This window comes from Ambystoma mexicanum, chromosome 1q, assembly GCF_040938575.1.
Source record: "Ambystoma mexicanum isolate Mex_15411 chromosome 1q, UKY_AmexF1_1, whole genome shotgun sequence".
NCBI lineage: Eukaryota > Metazoa > Chordata > Amphibia > Caudata > Ambystomatidae > Ambystoma > Ambystoma mexicanum.
In genome coordinates, this window is record NC_090922.1 from 1307780966 (window position 1) to 1307802771 (window position 21806).

The 21806-nt window shown below is 41.8% G+C and overlaps 1 protein-coding gene across 3 annotated transcripts in view; it reads left to right on the plus strand.

Annotated features, from left to right (window-relative positions):
- The window catches only part of GLIS1 (GLIS family zinc finger 1), a 1244663-nt gene that overhangs the window by 1201008 nt on the left and 21849 nt on the right, over positions 1–21806 (plus strand). For all 3 annotated transcript variants that reach the window (XM_069642164.1, XM_069642165.1, XM_069642166.1), the window contains exon 8: positions 8274–8458. In XM_069642164.1, the coding sequence (XP_069498265.1) occupies positions 8274–8458 (185 nt within the window). The remainder of the gene's footprint in view (positions 1–8273; positions 8459–21806) is intronic.

A 21806-nucleotide genomic window follows, 5' to 3' on the forward strand; every position in this document is an offset into this window, starting at 1 on the left:
AAGAAATCTTATCTTGATGTTTTCTCCCCCTGGTTAAATATATGTGAACTGGTTATATGACGAATAGCTACTTCAAGCTGCTTTTTTGCCCATGAATCTTTGGATCAGATGGTACATGCTGTGAGGGAAGACTATGCAAATCAATCTTTCTTCCACCCTGACCTGACCACAAATTATCAATCATCAGCTTAATATCACCCTGGTAGGTTGACAATAAAACATTAGCTGTGCCACCACAATTATTAATGATAGAATTTATCTTTATTACATTGCTCTCTGACCACACTATTCTATTGCCTTGCACGCTAATTTCTGTCCCCGAGAATGGATAAAAAGCTTGTCTAGTTTTAGGCATCTCCAGAATCAAAGTCAGCATCGCATTATTGCTGAGTGAATTCAATTGAACATTAGATTTCATAACTTGCTTTTTGATTTTAAAATTGGCAAAATAATAATCAAGACTGGACGAGACTTTACCATTCGTCCATGTGTCATTCATAGGATTTCCTTCATCATTTGCTGGATTAATCATTGACAGATCATATGCTAAAATAGCTCAACCCATTTACAACCTTTATCTACCATCTGGCATTGATGCAGATGATCAACAAGTATCCTACGCTTGAGGAGTTTTATAGAACTCACAAAAAGGGTCAATCAAGCTTTTGAGGCATTTTCACATTTGTCTCTGAAGTATCAGAGTGGGCTGGGGACTGGAAACACTGTTGACACATTTGATCAAATGTATACATTGGTTGCATGAAAACATATTCTTAATAATTGAGAGACAGAGTTACCAACATCTAGTGGGCAAGAATAGCACAGATCATAGGGAGCCTGCAAAGGGTGCTGACTGACATGTGGGTACTCACATGCAGAAAGAAGCTCAGGTGAGCACAGCCAATGCAGAAGAAAAGTCATATGACAGAATTAAAGACAGGAAGGGTAAGGACAAATGTTCTAACGCTTCTTCCTAGAAATCCAATCAAACATCTTATTGGAAATCCCAGCCACAATGCTCATCAGCTTCCACAGAAACGGAGAGGGATTATACTTATAACACTGATACATCAACCCCCTCAAGCACTAAAGGATCTTTTCTTTGGGAGGTCTGCACCCATATGAAGGGAGATCTAACCAGTTCCTGTAGACCCAAACAGACTGTAGGCACTGCTGAGTTTATGAGGATTTAATCAAGGTGGGCCTCCTAGCATGATGAATTCCCATTAGGCGAGGTTATGATCATATGTTCCCTAATTGTTCTGTGGGAAAGGTACTGGGTTCCCAGAAGAGACCCCAATTCCCGCCAATGCTCAGATCTTTTTGGAGCACGTCTTCATCAATGGGAACACAATTCGGCATTATGAAACACCACTGTAAGCAATAAAGCTGTGAGGCGACAGTGGGTGCAAGATGGGCGGTATGCCCACAGCCCAGATTGCAGTGTCAGAGGATTTTATTGAAACCCTCTGCCAATGGCAACAGTAGAGTTTAGCTTCAGGGTGTGAACTGCCAAGCACAGTGTAGCAGCAGAAGGCTCCATTTCAGTATATGGCTGTTAGGCAATTACCTTCCTGATCCTCAAATAATTTCAGTGATCATTAGATCTAAGGTGAATTAAGCACCCGGGGAAGAAGTGATTGAGGCCTTGGACATCAAGGTTCGTCCTGATGGAGAGTGAAAAAGACCAGAGACCCAGGTAGGAACTACTCCTAGTTGAGATCCCCAGTAGGAACTGCTAATGCTGGAGGGGCACTCACTGGCTACTTATGTGCCTACTGCTGAAGCACAGGATTCGTTGATCTCAGAGATGACTATTGGCATTAAAAATGCGATGTCGCTGGAGGATATGGTATATTTAAACCTCAGGGGCATTCCAGAACTAATGGGTGACCAAGATATCTGACAGATTGTCTGCCCATTTTTACTGTCTCCGGATTGACCAACAAAATAAAGGTATTTGTGCACTCCTGCCACACTTGTAGGAAAGATTAAGGGACATGGAGATGACCTCACATTTATGTTGAAGAGGTGCCAGAATGATGCATCGCCTCAATCATGATTTGTGCTTCTCACCAGCTTTTATGAAAAGGCTGCCCCTCTGGGATGCCAGTAGCTACCTACTCACATGAGAGACTGCACCCTACACATGGAGTAGAGTTTCACCATGATCATTTCTTCAAACTGGCCCAGGGACTGGGCTTTAGCCAACTTTAAATTGACAACAGGAAATGCTGAAAGCCGTAGTTCAAAATTCATGAAAAATGTTATCTTGCTGGACTAAAACAATGTACACTACTTGAATATACAAACAAGAAATATTGGTGGAGTACACAGTAACATTGTATTTCATCAATAACAACATAATTGCCTAGAATTCATGGAACTGCTTCTGCAAAAAGGTTTAAGTGTGTCAGATATGTTCCAAAATAAACAGTGTATTGCATTCTTCAACTATAATAAACACCTTGTTTACTAATACATATATTTGAAATATAAAAGTGATATTTTTTATAAATGCATGTTGAAATTGTGTGTTTTTGAACATTTCTGAAATAGGGACTGTGTTACTGTTAACATTTATAAGAAAGCAATGGTTTTCTAACATGGCTTGGCGAAAGATAATTTTGTTAGCTCACCAGTGAATCCTCTGACAAGTTAATTTCTTCTGTTTTAGCCCTGCATAAATGATCAACTTGGGTAAGGGTTATTTATCCTAGGAGATTTGCACTGGCCATTTAGAGTGCATAGGTGTATTTGTCTTTTTGAAAGAAGACACATTCAGTCATAGAACAAAGGGCCATCTGGACCAAACTCCCTGAGCAATCGGGCATATCACACCCACCTTCAAGTGGATATTCTTAACAAATGCATATTTAAATTCCTGCAAGGCTGAATAATGATCTTAACTAAACACATGGCCAGAGCCTTATTCGCCTAATGCCCAACCTCAAAAAGCCTAGAGTGTCAAATTGTGACATCAGTTAAGGCAATATAGCCGACCAAATGTTGAGTAATAGAAAATTGACAATGGGCCTCTGTGAGGAGGGCTTAACAATTCGAAGAAATGAAACTTAAGGATGGAACCATGCTTCAGAAATATATTGGGTCATTGATATTAACATTATTCAAGCATTTCCAAATGTATTTTAAATATCAATCCAGAGAACCATATGACTGACAATCAAAATGAAAAGTGTGTTAAAACAGTGGGGTCTTATATTTGATCATACAAATTCATGTTGCATATACCTGTGTTCGGCGGGACCATGGGAACCCAGAAATCTATATTTCATTGAAGTGTAATGTTGCCACAGTGAAATATGGAAAATAAATGATTTTGAATTTCGAAAGCATTCAGATCAGGCAACCGTTTCACGTGTGTTTAGAATATTGATCAACATATGAAGATTGGTGGGTATATTCTCTTGGAGTGTTTGACTATTAAGCCAATGGAATCATTTAACCAATCAAAAAGTGTGACATCATCTTGACAAAGCATGGGAAACATGATTATAAAAATAGCAGTGCAGAGGCCGAAAGATACACTGGTGAACTCGGGAAATAAAAGTGGCAGGGAAGGAGAACACCTGTTCCAAATGGATGAGTGCTGATCTTTGATAATGTCTAGAGGTGATGAATCTTTGTTCATGAGGCAGCCTGAAGCAGATATACATGAAAATGGCCTGCTTTCCAAGGATTAAGGAGAGGGTGAGCAGAAAAGAGGAAAGCTTGCTGGCTGGGAGTTGGTTTGTAAATTCATGAAGTATATCCTGGCACAGTGCCTTAAAACATTATTCAAAAGTGAGTATAAAATGTCCCCATCCAAACAGATAGGTTTCCTAGAATCACTGCCCTGCTAAGTCAGTCCTTGGAGTGAAAGGGAACTGGGGAAGTGATGCCACTGGGAAAGCCCATTTCAAATAAAATAGATCAATACTGTAGCCGGAAATGCACCTTTTTCACACTGTTTTTTAATAGCAAGTGCAATTTAATTGCAATAAGAACCAATAGCATTTTTCAGTTCAGTGTATACAGTTTACAACTGAATACATATCTGTGCATCTGTGCAGCTAAAGCACAGTTAATTAAATCCAATAAATCTTTACCCAGAGTGTTTTTACAGGTGTAGTCAACCAATTAGGTTGGGATTTGAATGGTCATATTCCATAGGATAACCGAGAATTACTAGATAACCTGCAACCTCTGAAAGTCATAGATACTTAAAATGAGACATAACTTTGTCACTACTATTCCCCTTACAAATTATGCCAAATTAAATTACATTGCAGAGTGTGGGAAGGGCTTTGCACCTGTGGGACCCAATCTACGAACTGAAGTGGGAGCTGTATTCATCTCTGTATTAGGAAATAATAAAACCAGTCTTCTGTGTTGGGTGAACCAATATCCTGTCCATTCTAAAATGATATAACCCTTTTTTTCAACCAAATCTGCATAATTAGATGCAAAGATTTATAGCATATATGCAAATTGCATGATCATACTGGCAACCCTCAGCACCATATCTATATGGGGGGATTGATTTCTATTGAATGTTGACAGTAGAGGTATTTATGCAACCGTTCTCTGGTATCAATACATGTTATTAATGCTGTGAAAATTAAAGTGATGTAAAATATGCAAGCAGTGTATACATGGATAGTTGGGCAAGATTATTATTGAACTGCTGCACATTGTGATATTTAGCACCTATTTTGCCAAGGATTAGCAAGTACACTGTCAATCGGCTGTACTGTTTGATTCCATACTCTGTTTTTTAATGAGGCTCACTGATAGGGGTTCTGTTTAGTTCATTTATTTTTCAATAATTAATTATATTTTACTTTCCATTTTTTTTCTCAAATATGCTGAGTAACCCCAAAAGATTCTAGGAACATTTTATTTTCATTTGTGTAGACACTCACGTCAATTACTTTCACTGCCGGAAACCATGCTGCTTTTGGAGAGAGACAGCTTAATTAGTTCCTCCACTTTGATTTCTAGTATCATGCAAAGGTTATTGTCCAACTGACTCAGGTCCAGATCCTGGAACTATCGCCCAGTGCAATAGAATGTATGCAATATGGACTGGATTGCAATTGGTTGTAAAGTCAACATCCCAGAGTATTAAAGTTTGAATAAAGTAAATTGGCAGATTAGTCTTCAATTTCTACTAACTAGACCACCAGAAACTATCAATTATGTACGAAACAATATATTTTATTTGCACTTCCTATGTGCTTTGTGTGCAACCTCTAATTCCACTATAGGGTGACAGAATGTTATTAAATGAAGCAATGTTTAATCTAGGCATGATATAACGATTCCTGATAGATGTCCCGGTAGCCCAGGATCACATGTTAAATATAATCTTTTTCCTTCATTCAAGCAATGAGATCTGAACACAGGGACCTGCCATACTCTGCTAAATGAGACAATGAAGCACTACCTGTGCACCTCAACTGAAAGGCAAAGGCCTTGACATGTGTCAAGCAAATCAGTGATTTAGGACTATGCCTTCAGGCCAGGTGAAATGTCACATGCTCTCTTAATTATGTATTAGCTTTTCTTCCACTGATTGCAATACTACTTTGTGCCTCTTTTTGTTTCTTAATGAAACCCTTTTTCGGAAATCAGATGAGCCCTTGGAGCGCAGTGGCAGAGAATGCTGCTAGCTCCTGCAGGTGTGGGGTGAATGAATGTGTTATCTGAAATCATACCCAGGCAGATAGCATTGGAGAATCCTTGAATCTTGGATAAAATTCTTTATTCTCGTTGTTGGGGAGGGAGATGACACACATTAGACCAGTAATAAACACTGCAGATATGCTGGAAGGAATCCACTGGTGGAGTGTGGCAAGAGCGTAACCCTGTATGTGCCCTGCTCTTTGAAGAATATGTTGTAGTTTACTATAAGGTATAGTTGTTTAGTTTATCAGCTAGTATGGCCAAACAAACAGAGAGTCTTTGCCTGTCCCTGACAAAGAGTAATTTGTCACATCTGGGTTTTTCTGAGCTATTGTGCTGCACCAATGCTTTTAATGTAATATAGGTGAGAATTGTTTATGAACTGAGTCATGATCAGACTTATGCTGTTCTAGTCAACTTGTTGACTAAATGAACAAAACAATTACTATGTTTTCTTAACAATGTGTTGTATTTGGGGTTTTCTTGTTGGTTGGTTTGGATAAACGTAGAAATGGTATATGAGAGTCTATTAGTTAAGTCCACGTGACTATTTATGCAGATGACAACCAAATGCAGGTATATTAAACCAACATTATACGTATACAGCCAACTTATGTCTTGTGCACTTCTCAGGGCAGATTCAAAAAGTGTGGAATTCTAAAAAGAATTTGAATAGCATCAAAGCAAAAGCAGAAGAAGGGGTTAGACAAAAAGAAAAAAACTCTTATTAGCACCCCTCATGGTCTATATTTTATAATGAAATAAATAAACAATGGGTCCTTTTCTCTATGTGCACGTTCATGCTTAGAAGCCCTCCCATCGTCAAATGTATTGTAAACTGTTTATCAATCAAGAGCATGATTGCAAAGGATTGGGTGGGGGCATTATTCCTCCTGCCCTCATTACGAGTGGGCAGGTCTTGAAATAAAGTGCCCCTAAAAACGTAGACCGGCACCTTTCCAGACCGGCATACTCCAAGTCTGCCGGTAGGGACTCTGATCTAGCGGCAGGCCGAGCTGCTGGTAGATCAGGCCCCTAGTGGGATATCGGGCGGCAGAGATGGTTTGGTAGTTTCCCGGTATCCCACTGGAATTACCGGCAGAAAACCGGGGTACTCAGGATGAGCCCCTAAGTCTCAGATTAAGTTGTGTTTCCTAGCCCATTGTTTTGTTGGCACACTACTCCAATTCTATGTAATTATTGTTTATTTATATAGAGCTTATACACAGGTGAAGTGCTTCAAAGCGCTATGTTTCCTCTATGTGTAATTACTGCTGAGCCTGCATCCCGTTAGTCATTCAATGCACCCTAGATATGTTTCTTGAAAATCTTCTACTTCTAAACACGTTAATCTAGTACCCTGGAGCCAAAATCTCTATTGCACGGTTACAATTATTATTTTTGTTATCCTGATTGGGAAATGTTTGACGCCTTTGTTACACTCCTAATATGTAAATGTTTTCTAGTTGATAAATACTTACTCATTCTGATGACAAGCCACACAGAAGCGCTAACCTTCCAACAAGTGTACACACTGAATATCAGGCTATCTTCCAGTGGAGGAAATGATGATGCAGACATCCTATCCTCACATTAAAATCACTAGGATGAGAGAATGAACTTATATGGTTCAGTGTCACAAACATTTAATTGTTAAAGTGAGTGTCTGGAAAAACAAATTGAGCACCGAGTCCAGTGTGAATTTTGTATTTAGTGATTGAAGCATACAACCTTTTTTTTTTATCAGAGATAAATGTGTTAGATACAAAGGTCTGCAGGCTTATCTATGTTCCTAAAATGCTCTTTGATTTCACGCATAGCGGCTGGAACCTACCTTCACTGGTGTTAAGTGTCCCTTTGAAAGAGTACACGAGTTGGTTGCATGTCTTTACAATGACACCCAAAATAACGACATACTTTAAAAAGTCAACTAAATAATAAAAAAAGCCAAATTATTATTTTTTTTTAAATTTAGGTGGGTCCCCCCTAAGCCCCCTGTTTCTACTGCCTTTTTACCCTACCCCTATTACCCCCACCCTTTTAATCCCTTAACCCAACCCTCATATATACTTTTACATTTAAAATGTATGTAATTATTTTTTTTTTCGTTATATACACTGGTTACTCCTAGGCATGTACCAGACTGCCCATCTTGGAATGATAATGTTCTAGCACAAAATAACAGATATGGTTATCTTAAGTTTTTTATAATGTGCTTTTGTCAGTTAGACAAGCGTAACGTTTTTATTACGACTACAATATTTTCTGGAACTGATGTTAGAAATTCACAATGTAAAATGTTAAAAAGAACAAGTTATTAATGTTAGTATGATTAAATAATTAACATGTTTGTATTTTTAATAGCTTCTTTTGCAAAACTTTCAAACTATGCGTAAAATACCTGTTTTTTTTACCTCTAATCGCACCGCTGTCAGCAACTGCTGCTGTGACTTTACCAAATGCAGAACTCATGACGTGGCTCCCACCCTCATGCTATATACAAGTTTCTGTCAGTTAAATTTAAAAAATGAAGTGTGTCATTGATTTATTAAAAGGGTTCTCAATGTTTGTTTTCATTTTTGCAGGCATGTTTCAAATATTCTCTCCCATCTCGCCAGCCCTATGAAGACCTTAGGTGCCACGTCCCTGATGTCCAAAAGCGGTTCGCAGCCACCTCAAAGAGAATCGCCAAACGGGCCACAATTCCAGGGAGGTGCAAACAAGCAGTACTCGCAGTTCGACAACCCACCCACGCAGCAGGCCCCTCAAGGTAGCCACTATCATTTATAACATGTTTCTAAGCACCGCCCATGTGAGACATTGTTGCATTGCATTAACAACTGGGGTGATTTGAGGTCACATGAAATCATTAGCACTTGGCAGGTGAAGAGAGAATTCCTCAGACTTCTTAACTTGGGGTCATTTGTTCAATGTAGTCTTTTTTGATACATTGTAGACCAAGTTTCAATGTAGAACTTTCCAGATAGCATGTGTTGCATCACAAACCTTGTAGACCTCTGGTGCCATATATTGAACAGTATGATGTATGGGGCCCAGTCTAGGTCAAATTACAGAGCCCAGGATGTGGGTGGGAGCCTGTAATCTGACCAGTAGCAGGCAGCAGCTGGCAGCAGCTGTACAGGCTACATTTCATGACCCATATCTGCAATGAAGGGAAAGCAACACAGGGACATTTCTCAAGTTGGACCTGGTATGGTCGGTCAGAGAGAAAGGAGTTCAGCCAAGCCAGGGCCTCATTAGTGATAACCAGGTTATCACGGAGCCGACTGATCAGGGTGGCATGGTTGACAGTATCAAAAGCAGAAGAGAGAGCAGATCTTCACAGAGGTTCAGGAGAGCAGTTTCTGTGCTTCTGGACACTCTGAAGCCAGACTGATGGTCATTGAGACAACCAACAGATTCAGAGCATAGCCAAGGATGGAAGGAGTGCGGAGGACATGTCATAGAGGATTGCAAGTGAACCACGTGGGCAGAGGATGTGCAGGCACGAACGCAGCCAAGGATGGGAGGGCGGAGAGCACACACGATCAAGGGATTGTGAATGAACCATGCGGGCAGAGGACGTGCAGGCACGAGCGCAGTGGAGGATGAAAGGGCGGGGAGCACACACGATCAAGGAATGCGAGGGCATCACACAGTAAGTGGACGCACAGACGCAAGCGCAGTCAAAGTTGGAATGGTTAGGTTCGTTTATTATTTGTAATGAGGACCTGACCCTGAGATAACTGGGCTCTTGATCTTTTGACATAGTTACAGAAGCATAATATAGTATAATGGACATCAGTGCTTGTCGACCATTTATTACAGGTTGGTTGACTTGCAAATTAATACAGAAATGTGCATGGGAGCGTCACCGGTGGTTACATTTTGGTTGATGGTGCAAGGGAAAACAAGTTGAGACAGTGTGAGTTTGTGTTAAGCTACATAGAAACATAGGTGTAAAGACTACAGCAGCGGAGGATCGTTATTGAAACCTGGGGCCTATTAGTGTTGTTTGTCTGAGAGGCAGCTCTTCACTTTGGCTCTGAAGGGCCAGAAGGAGGGTTCGGCTCTGATCGTGAGAGGGAGAGGATTCCAGCATTTGGCGGGCAGTACTGGGAAGCTGGCTCCACCTGCCGTTTTTAGATTGTACCTCGGGATGGTGAGGCAATGTGAGTAGAAAGAGCTAGTCAGTCTGGCTGGTTTGTGCCTAGAGAATTTGTCAGACAGGTATTTTGGGGCAGAGTTTGAAAGACATTTATGCACGATCACTAAAGTGCGGAGCGAAATTCTATCGTGCACCGGGATGTTTAACGCTGATCTCAAGGCATTATTCTGAAGGACCTGTAGTCTATTGAGGTTCTGTTCTGAGGAGCCTACGAAGAGAGTGTTACAATAGTGTATCTTTGATAGGACTAGAGCCCTAGCTAGAGTGATGCAGCTGTTAGGAGACAGGTAAGATTTGCAAGCATTGATCAGCTTATTGGTATAAGCAGATGTTGAAGCAATGGCACTTAATTGTTTCTTGAGAGAAATAGTGGAGTCCAGATAAACTCCCAGGGTCTTGACCTCCTTTGCAACCTTTATGGTGTTCCTGTCAATGTTGAAGTATGTGTAGCGAGTCTTCAGCCAGTATTCTTAGCTCGTCTTTCATGACATCACCAGCTCCTCTTTTGCTCCTTTTCATATTCCTTCGGGGAGTTCTTCCCTCAGATTGTCATCTCTTCGGGGATACATTTGATAGGGTTTTCTCAATGGGTACCTTCTTTCAAATATACGCTGTGGAATTGGTACAACTGCTGGTGTTAAGCATGGCACGATCTCAGGCTTGCAACATATAGGAGGTAGGGGGAGAGATTTCCTGCAGAGGAATGCAGCTGCTCCTCTACACCAGCATCAACATCTTTGACCCATGATCAAACATCAAACCAACCCTCGTGACCCCGTTGACCAGCTTCATTAGAACGCTGCATCAAACCGCTACAAGCATCATCTGGAGCCTAGATTGATGTCTGCTCCCTGTGTGGACCACAGTGACTCTCTGCATCTGAGTCCTGATTCCTTTTGCACCTTTGTCCTACAAGACATATCTTTTTGAACTCCTTGTTGCATTTCTTGCCTGGTTTCTCTCCCTCCTAATTACATTCTGCATTTCTCTTTCTTTAGAGCGGTGGAATTTCATAGTGTTTTTGATAGTTAAGTATACAATTGATCTGTGTAATTAAAGTATATATTGTTATAGAACCTTGATTGGACTATCTTTTATTTTGGAAGAGTGTACTATTGATGTTTGGGTTGCTACTGGCTCACATTCATACTCTGTTTGGGAGTATAGCCATTTCTCAGCCCACATTAACACAAAGGCGAAGGAGGTATATCTCTTGGCTGTGCCTGCTTTCCCTTTATGATTGGGATCGCTGTTGGTTTGTAGAAGTGTGGGGACTGAGTAGGCGGTTTAGCCATTAATCATCCGTGTACTCAGGCAGAGCAGAAATAGTTTTGTCACACTGCCATAATGGTATTACCTGGCCAAAACATGGAAACAGCTTCACATTTCTTTCAGTACCTGGGTATATGATGTAAACCTTGCAAATGCCTATCTAATACAGAAAAGTAAGCCAAACATCTTGGTGTTTGCCAGTGCCTGTTTTCAATAGGACTTCAGGTAAGTACAAGGAGCAGACCAATATTCTTATCAATCAAGTAGCTGAAGCAATTCTTGGTTAGTAGATATAAGAGCAGGAGCTCAATTACAGCAGCAATCAAGCCATCGACTGTCTGAAAACTGCCCAGAAATAACACTGGCAGGCCTTTTACAGCATATTCTGTTCTATTCTACGAGTTCTCCCGTTTGGATTTTGAGTTTCGCCCCTGGTTCTTCTCTTCGCATTGTTTTCAATGCTACTTGTGCTCCTTGTTTGTCCTGTTGTTTACGTGTGCGAGCCCTGAGGCTCAAAGGAATGTGGCGCGATGTTACAAGAATTTCTAAGAAATAAATAATAATTAAATATAGTTTGATGATTCTGCATGTTAGAGCAAGCTCAAAGAGATCGCTGTAGGGTTAGTTTTTGGTTAGGAGTAGTGGCTAGCTGGCGGACAATGGGTGGGCAAATAACCAAACAATGAGCGCAGGCTGGGTGTCCCTCCTCACGTCCTATCTCCTCCTGGCTCTACTTTAATGTATTATCTTCGTTCCAGAGCACCACTCAACAGCTAAAACTAAAAAAATAAAATAAAAAAAGACACACCCTAACTGTTGATCTCTCCAGGTATTAAATGAAAGCCTTCCACTTCAGACTGCACCTGGCCCCAGATTGAGCTGCCCTTCCCGCTCCACCATAATACTCTTGCCCCTCACTTTGTACAGCTCTCTGTTGCTTGTTAGCTATTTTTGTGTTTTTTGAATCCCATCGCATACATTCAAAGTGTCAGCGGCTGGAAAGTACAGCGCTGGCCTAGGAGCTCCTATGTTCGTAAATGAAACCCATTGTCCCGGGGGAAAAGTGAAACAATGATGTCACGCCAATGATTTGTGTAAGGGAAAATGAGCTAACACAGCCTGATGTTCAGTGTATTATTCAACTGAAAAAAAAGCTTCAGTGCGCCAGCACAACCTGGCAGATGTATGCAAGCAAGCCATGACGCGCGGTTACGTTCCCATAATGAGCTAAGTAACTAAAAACCACAAGTGGACATTTAAGCAATTCGTTCTTATGGCAGAATTGACAGATTTGGTTATAAACGGGTCGAGAAAAATAGGTGTACTCGTATTTCACACACGCTTTTGGAAACAAGAGAGCAAGGGCTTTCACTTTCAGAATATTTTCAATGACCGTTCAAGGTTTGAGAAGTGAGGCAGGCCGGCCAATCGTGCGCGTATTACACGATGTTTCCTCTTCACAAACAACGAAAAGGCATTGACAAAATGAAGGCTCACAGCCGTAAATTAGGGGCTCAGTCCAAAGCAATTCCAGAGAGCCGTGTTCCTTTTAAACGTAAAAGGACAACACTTTCCGCTAGTACTTCCTACACAAAATGCCTACTTTGCAATCCGGAGCAGTACACTGTATTAGATGACTTGCAAGCAGGAGGAAGCAGGCCTGAAGTGCTACATGAAAATGTGATGTTATTTATTGCTGCACAATAGTCTTATTATCCCATTATTATTGTACTTGCCAGATCATTTCACCTAGTGGTGAAAATAAACTTGTCGACCACTCGGAAAACAATAATAAATAAATAAATAAATAAATAAATGTACTCACTTATTTGCAAATAAAGACCCAGTTCCTGTTTGCGAAAAATGTCCAGTTTGAAAGCTTCAAGGTGGATTTTGAACTTTGATACTCCAGAAAGAGGTGGTTCTACTGTTTGCCTTGAGATGCCTATGGACATTTAACGACAACATGAACCGTGAATTAAAATGACAAACTTCAGTCCTATATTGGCTTCTGTGATGGATATATTCTAGATTTTCCTAAACGAATGATCACAGTGGAGAGTGTACTGCATCCAATCCTTTAGGCATGTTACCACCTGCTCCGCGTCTCCTGACAAAGGGGTGGAATACTATCCAGAAAGCAAATGTATTTTGGGAATTAAAGCATTTCTGTCCTCCCTGGGCCAGATTTTCTGAATAGTTTTGGCGCAATTGATGAGATGTGCCACTTGCACTAAAAACGCTGCATCCAATCCATAAAGGGCACGTGAATGTGTGCATCTTGGATGCACACATTCAAATGCCATTGTCCCCTCCCTTTGCACATTTGCAAAAATAAGTGCCATTTCTGCACATTTCAGAGTGCATCCCAAATCCATGTACCATCTGTAACCAGCAAGGATTTCTGTAACAGCGCCACAATGCCCAAGGGCTGCTGAGCGCTTTATACATGCTACTAAATAAATAAATAAATAAATAAACGGGACCAGCTTTGCAGGAAAATGAATGAGATTCCCCGGTACCTGTTTTGAAAAAGTACAAGAATAGGACTAAGGGGAAAAGACACAATGCAGGAGAGGTTCAATCCGGAACCTTTCCTCTGTTTTCTTTGACCTGGGAAAGCAGCAGCGTGAACCACTGCTCTCCCACTTGCATTTCTATCCTTCCCACAACAGATGGCCGTGTCTATCATTGTGTGGCTGAGTGTTCTGAACTGGTGGGATATTTTTGCTGAGGGCTCGAGTCTGGTTGCCAGAGAGGTGAGGGTGCCTTCTGGTGCATCTAGGGGACAGTTCTTGAATGTGCAGCATGTTGTCTTGCTCAGTGTTGTCTGGTTGTGGGTGGTGTGATGGAGCTGGATGCAGATTGTGGCATGGTCCATCCAATCTAGTGGCAGAGGTGGCAGGCATGCCATGTTTAGATGTGTAGAGAGTACCAGTGGACCAGTTCAGAGATCATTTTCCATGATGAGCATAACAGCAAAATCACACTTTTAGATATTGTTTATCACAAACTTACTTATCCTGCAGAATTCTTCTAGGCCTCCCAACAGTCAGTGAAGAACCAGGAACATCATACACAATAGCATTCCACCATCCTAAACTCGGTCTGCACCCTGGTATAGAGGGGAGAAAGGATGGGTGTCTCCTTCTAAAACAACACTAGATGTGTGAAAGGTATCCTTGTATACACCTTTTAAATACCTTTTAAATACTATCCAGTGGAATAAAGGTTTATAAGGCATGGTATTGTTTTTATTAAGCATCTTTGATCATGCTGTGGTCCTCCTTACCCCCCAAAATTCAGCAGCAGGGCCTGCATCAACAACCACACACACCATGACACACATCCACAAAACATTTGCGCGCTCAATTTTACCGCATTTACTAGCGCACCCATACATCATGCGCTCAATCATTCATACGTGCACCCAGCACCCACCCATGCATCAGACTTGCACACATTAATTCATTCACATGTGCATGCACTTATAAAATACATTTCTCTTACTTTGTGCCCGGTCCAGACTCTGTTTCACTCCACAAGCCGGCAGAAATAAGGAAGCCCTCGGGCTCCCGCTGCACACGAACAGGAACCAGGAAGCACGCTTCCTGGCTCATGTACATGCAAGCAAAGGAGTTTGAGCGCCGACTTTGCTCCCCTCCAGTCCCTTTGAATGTGCGGCGAGGCACCTAATGGCCCCGATCACATTCAAATCTGTAATTCTGAGCCATCATCCCTAATGGGTCATGCAAGGCTGGAGGAACAAAATGCCTTGGCCTTGCATGGCTCAATGAGCATGCACGCTGAGGAATTAAACTGTCAAAGGGAAACGTGGTTTCCCTTCAGCAGATTCAGCGAGCCCAGGATCGCTCAGCGTTGACAATGGGCTGGATTGGCTACTCTATAATGAGTGAGACTTCTAGCGGGTTGGTCCCCCCTCACCCATTATGGAGGAGCTGTCACTGAAAGACATGTTGCAAATGGAACCTAAGTGGGATTGGTTGGACAACAGAGAATATCTGCCAGTATCTGGATAATATCCTAAGACCCAGAGCGATGCAATTGAAAGCGTATCTAAAAGACACTACCGATGTTAGTATAAAGCTAAAATCTTTGAATTTGGAGAGTGATTATCGTCGTGCAAGCTAGGATGTAAGAGCGCTGTACACATCTATCGAGTACACATGGGCTTTAAAAACAATAGACCATACATTTAAGGAGGATTTGGCATGAATGTACCATCAGATCCAAATGGTAAAAGAAATGTTGGAATTAACTTTCGAGTGTAACATTTTCAACTTTAATAACTGTTACTACAGACAGACCAAGGGCGTTGCAATGGGCACCAAATACGCCCCGGCCCAAGCAAACATTTTTATGGGCTTGTTTGAAGACACAGTCATCTATCCAGACAAAGCATACCAAAAAGAACTTGTGCATTGGATGAGTTACATTGATGATGTGCTGATAATATGGAAAGGAAAAGAATCAGAGTTTACAGAATTCAAGAATAGGATCAACCTCAATGAAATGAGCATACAATTCACTGGCACCTGCACCGCGAGAAGCATAAACTTTCTGGATCTCACAATATACATTGAGCAAAACCAAATCAGGACCTGCACATATCGGAAACCAACGGAGGTAAACTCAATCCTACACGCAGAAAGCTGCCACCATAGACCCATCACCCTCAACATACCATCAGGGGAATTTTTAAGAGCCAGGAGAAATTGTCAAACAAAGGACCACTTTGAGAAGGAATGCACGCTACTCAAACCAAGATTTCTGGCTAGAGGCTATTCAGAACACTGTGTTAACAAAGCCTTGGACAAAGGTTTAGCAATAACACAAGAGCAAACATTAACATCCAAGAATGAAGTGCCGGAACAATCCACAATTGGATTCATCACGAAATTTCGTAGTGACTATAGAACTTTGCACAAAATCTTAGCTAAACATTTGTATCTTCTCAAACTAGATGAGAACATCGCGAACTATGTGGATGACAAACCGAGGATTACCTTCAAAAGAGCACAAACATTGAAAAACAAACTGAGTCCATCCAATTTACCAGATCCAGGCATGGAGGATTCATCAAACTGGTTAAAAGTAAAAACTAATGGATTCAGGCAATGTGGGTCATGCACGATGTACAAATATGCACATAGGAAAACGGACTCATTTACTAATGCCAATAAAAAAATGCTGACAATCTTACAACCTATCAATTGCAGGAGAAAATATGTTGTTTATGGAATCATTTGTGTATGCAACCTGGTCTACATTGGCAGCACGATCAGAGAATTAAGGATCCGTGTAAGAGAACATTTAGCTAAAATCGGCAGTCAAGACCTAAGACTACCACTTGCATGCCATTGGCAAGAGAAACATCAAATGGACAATAAGGCAGATATTAAGTTCATTGGTCTACAGAGAGTGACACTGGGACGACGAGGAAGGAACAAAGAATGGAAATTATGGCAAGCCGAGGTGAGAATAACCTGCAAATTCAATTCTACAGTACTCGGCTTTAAAATTGACAATGAAATGGTGTCTTTTCTTTATGAAACCTAACAAGAACTTTGAATACAGTGTTTCTTCTAAATTAAAGTGAAAGTGATAATGTATAGAGTTCGGTGACCAAGCTACTATCACTATGTGTTTACCTAAAACAAGTGCATTATCTACACTCTGGATAGGTGAAAAGGTTTGATTACATGACAATGAGCCACCTCATATGTCCCTTTTGGACAATTAATAGGGTTTTCATAATTTATTTACTTTCCCCCCAAGTATCATGTATTTTGTGACGGAAATAATTGCGTTTGGATAACTATGTACTTCCAATCCTGCATTAAGTAACCTTAATTATTGCATAACATATCCATCACATCTGTTTTATCAGTACCCCGGGCCATTTGATTGACATGCTTGAGAAAGGACGTGTTTCAAATGTTCAGTTTATGACATGCAATAAATCTATTATAACACCTTTAAATTTTCCTCAGACCCTTATTGGTCTCTGCTAACACATATTGATAGGATGCCATTCGGCACACACCAGAATAGCAAAAACTAGATAATCAAACAAGGACTCTGAGTGTGAATACGGGAATACTCTATTCCTACATCCATTCCTCGCATTTTTTCTCCTTACAACATGGCTGCCATGCTTCACTGCAATTGGCAAGGACAAAGGACTACTCCATGGATCCGTTGCCATGGGAATCCACAAACCAAATAATTATAGAGAGGACGCCGACTGGTGCCCCCTCGAGACATAAGGAGCACGCAATTAGACGTGATACAACGGCCTTAAGGGATCTAACCAGAATATTGACGAGCGGACCAGTTCTGCTAAACCTATTTGGGGCACTAGAGAAAATTAGAGAAAATAAGCCCTGATTTGAAAAAGGTCTCAAGGAAGACCGAAACACGTGTCATCATATAAGGACACCTTGTGATAAAAAATAAATATTTTTTTTGGAATACTGGGCGCAGTCTCTCTCTGGGTTATCCCACTTTACCTATTTGTACAGGTGGTCTTCTCTTGGCTAAACCATAAATCCGGTGAGACGCGACCTATTTTATTTAGTGGAGCTAAACGAAACAGATAGGACTGGAAGGAACATGTCGCCATATTAAACCAGACCGCTGTAGCCAAGAACCTTGCAACGATGTTGCAAATGGGCCTGACTTGGCAGCTAACAGTTAATGTTCACTTTTGAGACTAAGATAACATTTTTGCAGAAAGGTTGTTCTTGCTGGCTGACGCGGACTGTCTTCCTACTGGAGGAGAACTTACTAATTTTCAAACACCTGCCTCAAACAGTGCGGTCAGATGGAGCGTACCGATTTCAGTGGACTGATTTAGTAAAGCCATTCTTCAGGGCCACTATTGCAGCTCAAAGGTATGGTCCGCAGCAGACCGCCCCGGAGACACAGAGAGTGAGGAACCTGAAATCAATAGGTAGTTTCTGGAACATACAATTTATGACGTCCATCAAGAAGTAATCCACACTCGCACTGTCCAATATCGACCGACAACACCTGGGACAACAAGATGAGGGTGGGGAACATCAGTAAAGAGAAGCAAAGCTGCATGTGTTTGAGTACAGCACATACCTTTGTGCTGCAATAGTGGCCATACTAAACCAGTCTACTGAAACCGGTAGGCCTAATCCGACCTTGAGAACAAAATCGACCATAGGAATGGTCAAAGGTGAATGATTGATCTTTTCTACATTTTAAGAAAGGATGGTAACACATCCCAAAAACACGATGAAAAGAGTCTGGAATACATAAGACTCTGGTCTAGTGTCTGGGGTTGAACATCAAGTTACCTCGATCTTTTGTGTAGTCTTATGTTTATACATGAGCACATACAAAAACTGGTAACTTTTTTGCATTTTGTATACCTGCTAAACGAAGAAAGTGAATACATTTAAATATATTTCATTTGTGAAAGCAGATGACACATGATCTTGGTTTCTTTTGACATGTGTCTTTTATGTAAAAGTGATTGATTGCTGAATCTGACCCAAGAAGTTTAGAGACAGGGCAAGTTTCTTACACTATCCCCTCACCCTAGATAAGCGGACCACCAGCGTTCTCTAGGAGTAGTAATACATAAGCGTTTAGTTTAGTTCGGTTGAAGGGCAAGTTAGGTAGGGTTTGTACACTTGGCTACTTGATACATTTAAGTAATTATGAGGAACATACCTGAGGCTTGATCACAGTGGCGCAGTCCACTGACATATCCAAGGGAATTAGACCCCAGACACCGCCATTATTGACTCTGCCCTTGATTGTGTTATAACAGATAGAGGGAAATCCTCAGGTGAGAAACCCTAAGCAGTCCAATACGTGTAGTTTACGCCACTGTGAATCATGAAATTCTACTATTGAGACTAAAGGAGGCTGGTACCCAGAATCAGGCCCACCAAGGCTGTTTTTCTCATATAATGTGAATTAAAGAAGGATTCAACTTTACCTATCTTTTAAAGTCTACGTACACTTAGCAATATCTGAAATACATTACACCAATAGTGGATAGTGTCTACTTGAGCGCTCCAGCTTATCTTCCACCTCACGGCCCGTCCGGCGTTGCCTGGCAACGGCCCTTCCTTACAGTAACCAAAGATGTCGCCCTATGTCCCTTTATGCTTGCATTGTGCATCACCCAAAAGAATATTGCACAACCCCAGCTTCAGAAAGAGAACACCAGGTGGCTGCTGTTTCATCATCTCAGTGGCTAAACTGTGGAACCAGACTACCTCCAACTTTACATCACACCCAAAACCATCTGAGATTCAGGAAGGCACTCAAGACACACCTGCTCACCATCCTGATAGGATAAATGTCTTGTATTATCCATGCCTGTATTTATATTGGAGGTTCTATCTGCGCCGCAAAGCCAATGCTGGCGGCGGTTAGCGCTCTTCAAAAGAATAATAACATGGCATAGCGTTCACACCACTCTGCCCACAATACATATTCAAAAGTAATTCTTGACTGTAGCTTTCCAAACTAGTACGTATTCATGTGTTCCCTTGCTCCACACGCCTCCCACCAAACTGTATTACAGCAGTCCTAGCTCAATTATCCACAATTTGAATGGTTGCATTACTGCCCCGCCACATCCCAGGAACTGCCCGCGCTGCAATGGTAGCTCGGGTATCCAAAACCTGGAGCTGCACATGTGCCCCCCCCACATGCCTTCGAAGTCTACATGTCCTGTCTTCACCAAGACCAACACTCCTATTGCAGCCAAACATTGGTTGTCAGCAACCTGAGTAACTATTGTATTTTTTACAAAGTGTGTAGAAAGTTTGCAGAAAGTGTGTAAAGTTCCTCATGCCATATTATTCCCACTTCTAAACACTGTAATAATGGATTTTATTATGACCACATTTTACTGGTACTGAATGTATCAATCTTGTGAGGGTAAAAGTCTGGCTTAGCCAACCAGAGTTTCAAACTGGTATCCTACAGGCAGAACAAAGCAGTCTAAGGCTAGTTACTGGATTCAGATAAATATAGAATCTGCACAAATGGTGTCTCTACAGCGTTACATGGAGAGAGTAGGACTTACCAGGCTGGTAATGGTCGGCTTGCAGACATTGTCCAACTCCAGGCCATGAGGGCCGAATCCATGTCCGTTTTTCAGGTTATCCCTCAGTGATATTCATGAGATAAATTTGCATACAGTGATCCTAAATGTATGCAAATTGTTTCCCATGAATATTCGTGAGGGATATCCTGAAAACTCGTCAGGTTTCCGGCACTCGAGGCCTGGAGTTGGACAACCCTAGATGATAAGCTCGAGCAAAGAGAGGGCCTTCACCAAGTGTTTAGGTCCATTACTGGCCTGGTAAGCCCTACCACCTGGTCGTTAAGGCTATTAGCAACCCACTGTGCTAACAGCCTTTTTTTAAGTGAAAGTGACTTTGCCCCACCTGTGTTTCCCTTTTCACATAAAAATAATTACAAATTAATTTGGCTACCACTGGAACTAGAAAAGGCATCTCAGGCATGGGGGCAAATAAGATAGTAGACCAGCAGAGAGGCGCTGATGCGCGAAATGGTACGAAGGCTGTTACTGTCGGATTCAGCCCATGTTTCTGGCCACCAGCTGGCTGGTCTCCCATAAGACACAGGGCCTCATTACACGGTAGGCGGTAAGGGTTTACTGGTACCGGTAAGGGCACAGGTACCGGTAAACCCTTACCGCCTTACTACGAGGTCCCTTTGCGGGACCCGACCTTAACGGCTGGTGTAGATCAGCCGTTAAAGTTGGGACTTGCAAAGGGACTTTGGTGCTAATTACGGTACCGCTATTTGCGGTACCGTAATTACCGCCTTCCCCATTCCCATTATGCCTTATTTGGCAAAAATGGGAATGGGGAAGGGCCATGGAGAAAGGGGGAAGTACTGCCCCGCCAACCTTGGAATGGGGTGGTAATTCCCCTTTTCTCCATGGTGGTACCGGTATGGTACCGGCGGCAACCATGGTGCTAATAGCACCATGGTTTACCGCATTCCGTGTAATGAGGCCCACAGCCTTTGATTAACAGATGGGGGTCACTCAAACCTAAATTGTGATGAGTTACCCTGTTTTGCTACAGTTACATTCGCGGTGAAACTTTAAGAGTACTACAGTCATTGCTACCTCACTCGGGAATGTGTTCAGGACAGTGAGGGTTCAGAAGTATTAATTAATTAGGGTAGCCGCATTTACTTAGGTTGACCTCCCTCACGAGGCTCCACCTTCCGTGCGCATCATTGCTTGCTATGGGTCCTGGGTTCATGGATCTTACTGGAGGTCAGAAGATGTCCTCGTACTCGGAGGAGCAATATATTGCACAGCGCTCACCGTCCATGCACCCTGCTCAGTTATAGGTGCTAGGAAAATACATGATGGGATGTGTCTGTAGGCCACAAACAAATTTATCATGGGCTTTTTACATCTGGACCTCCTAAGAACTCCCTTATTCGCTAGATTCATATCGATATGGGGGATGATGTTTTCCTTGTTCTTGTTTTGCTTTTTCAATTCAGGGGGGTAGCCAGACAGTAATTCTGAAAGAGTAATCCTTTGACACATGTAACCTCTGGGGGACATTGTGGTCCCTGTTTTCTTCATATGTTTCTATCATTTTGCATTATGCTG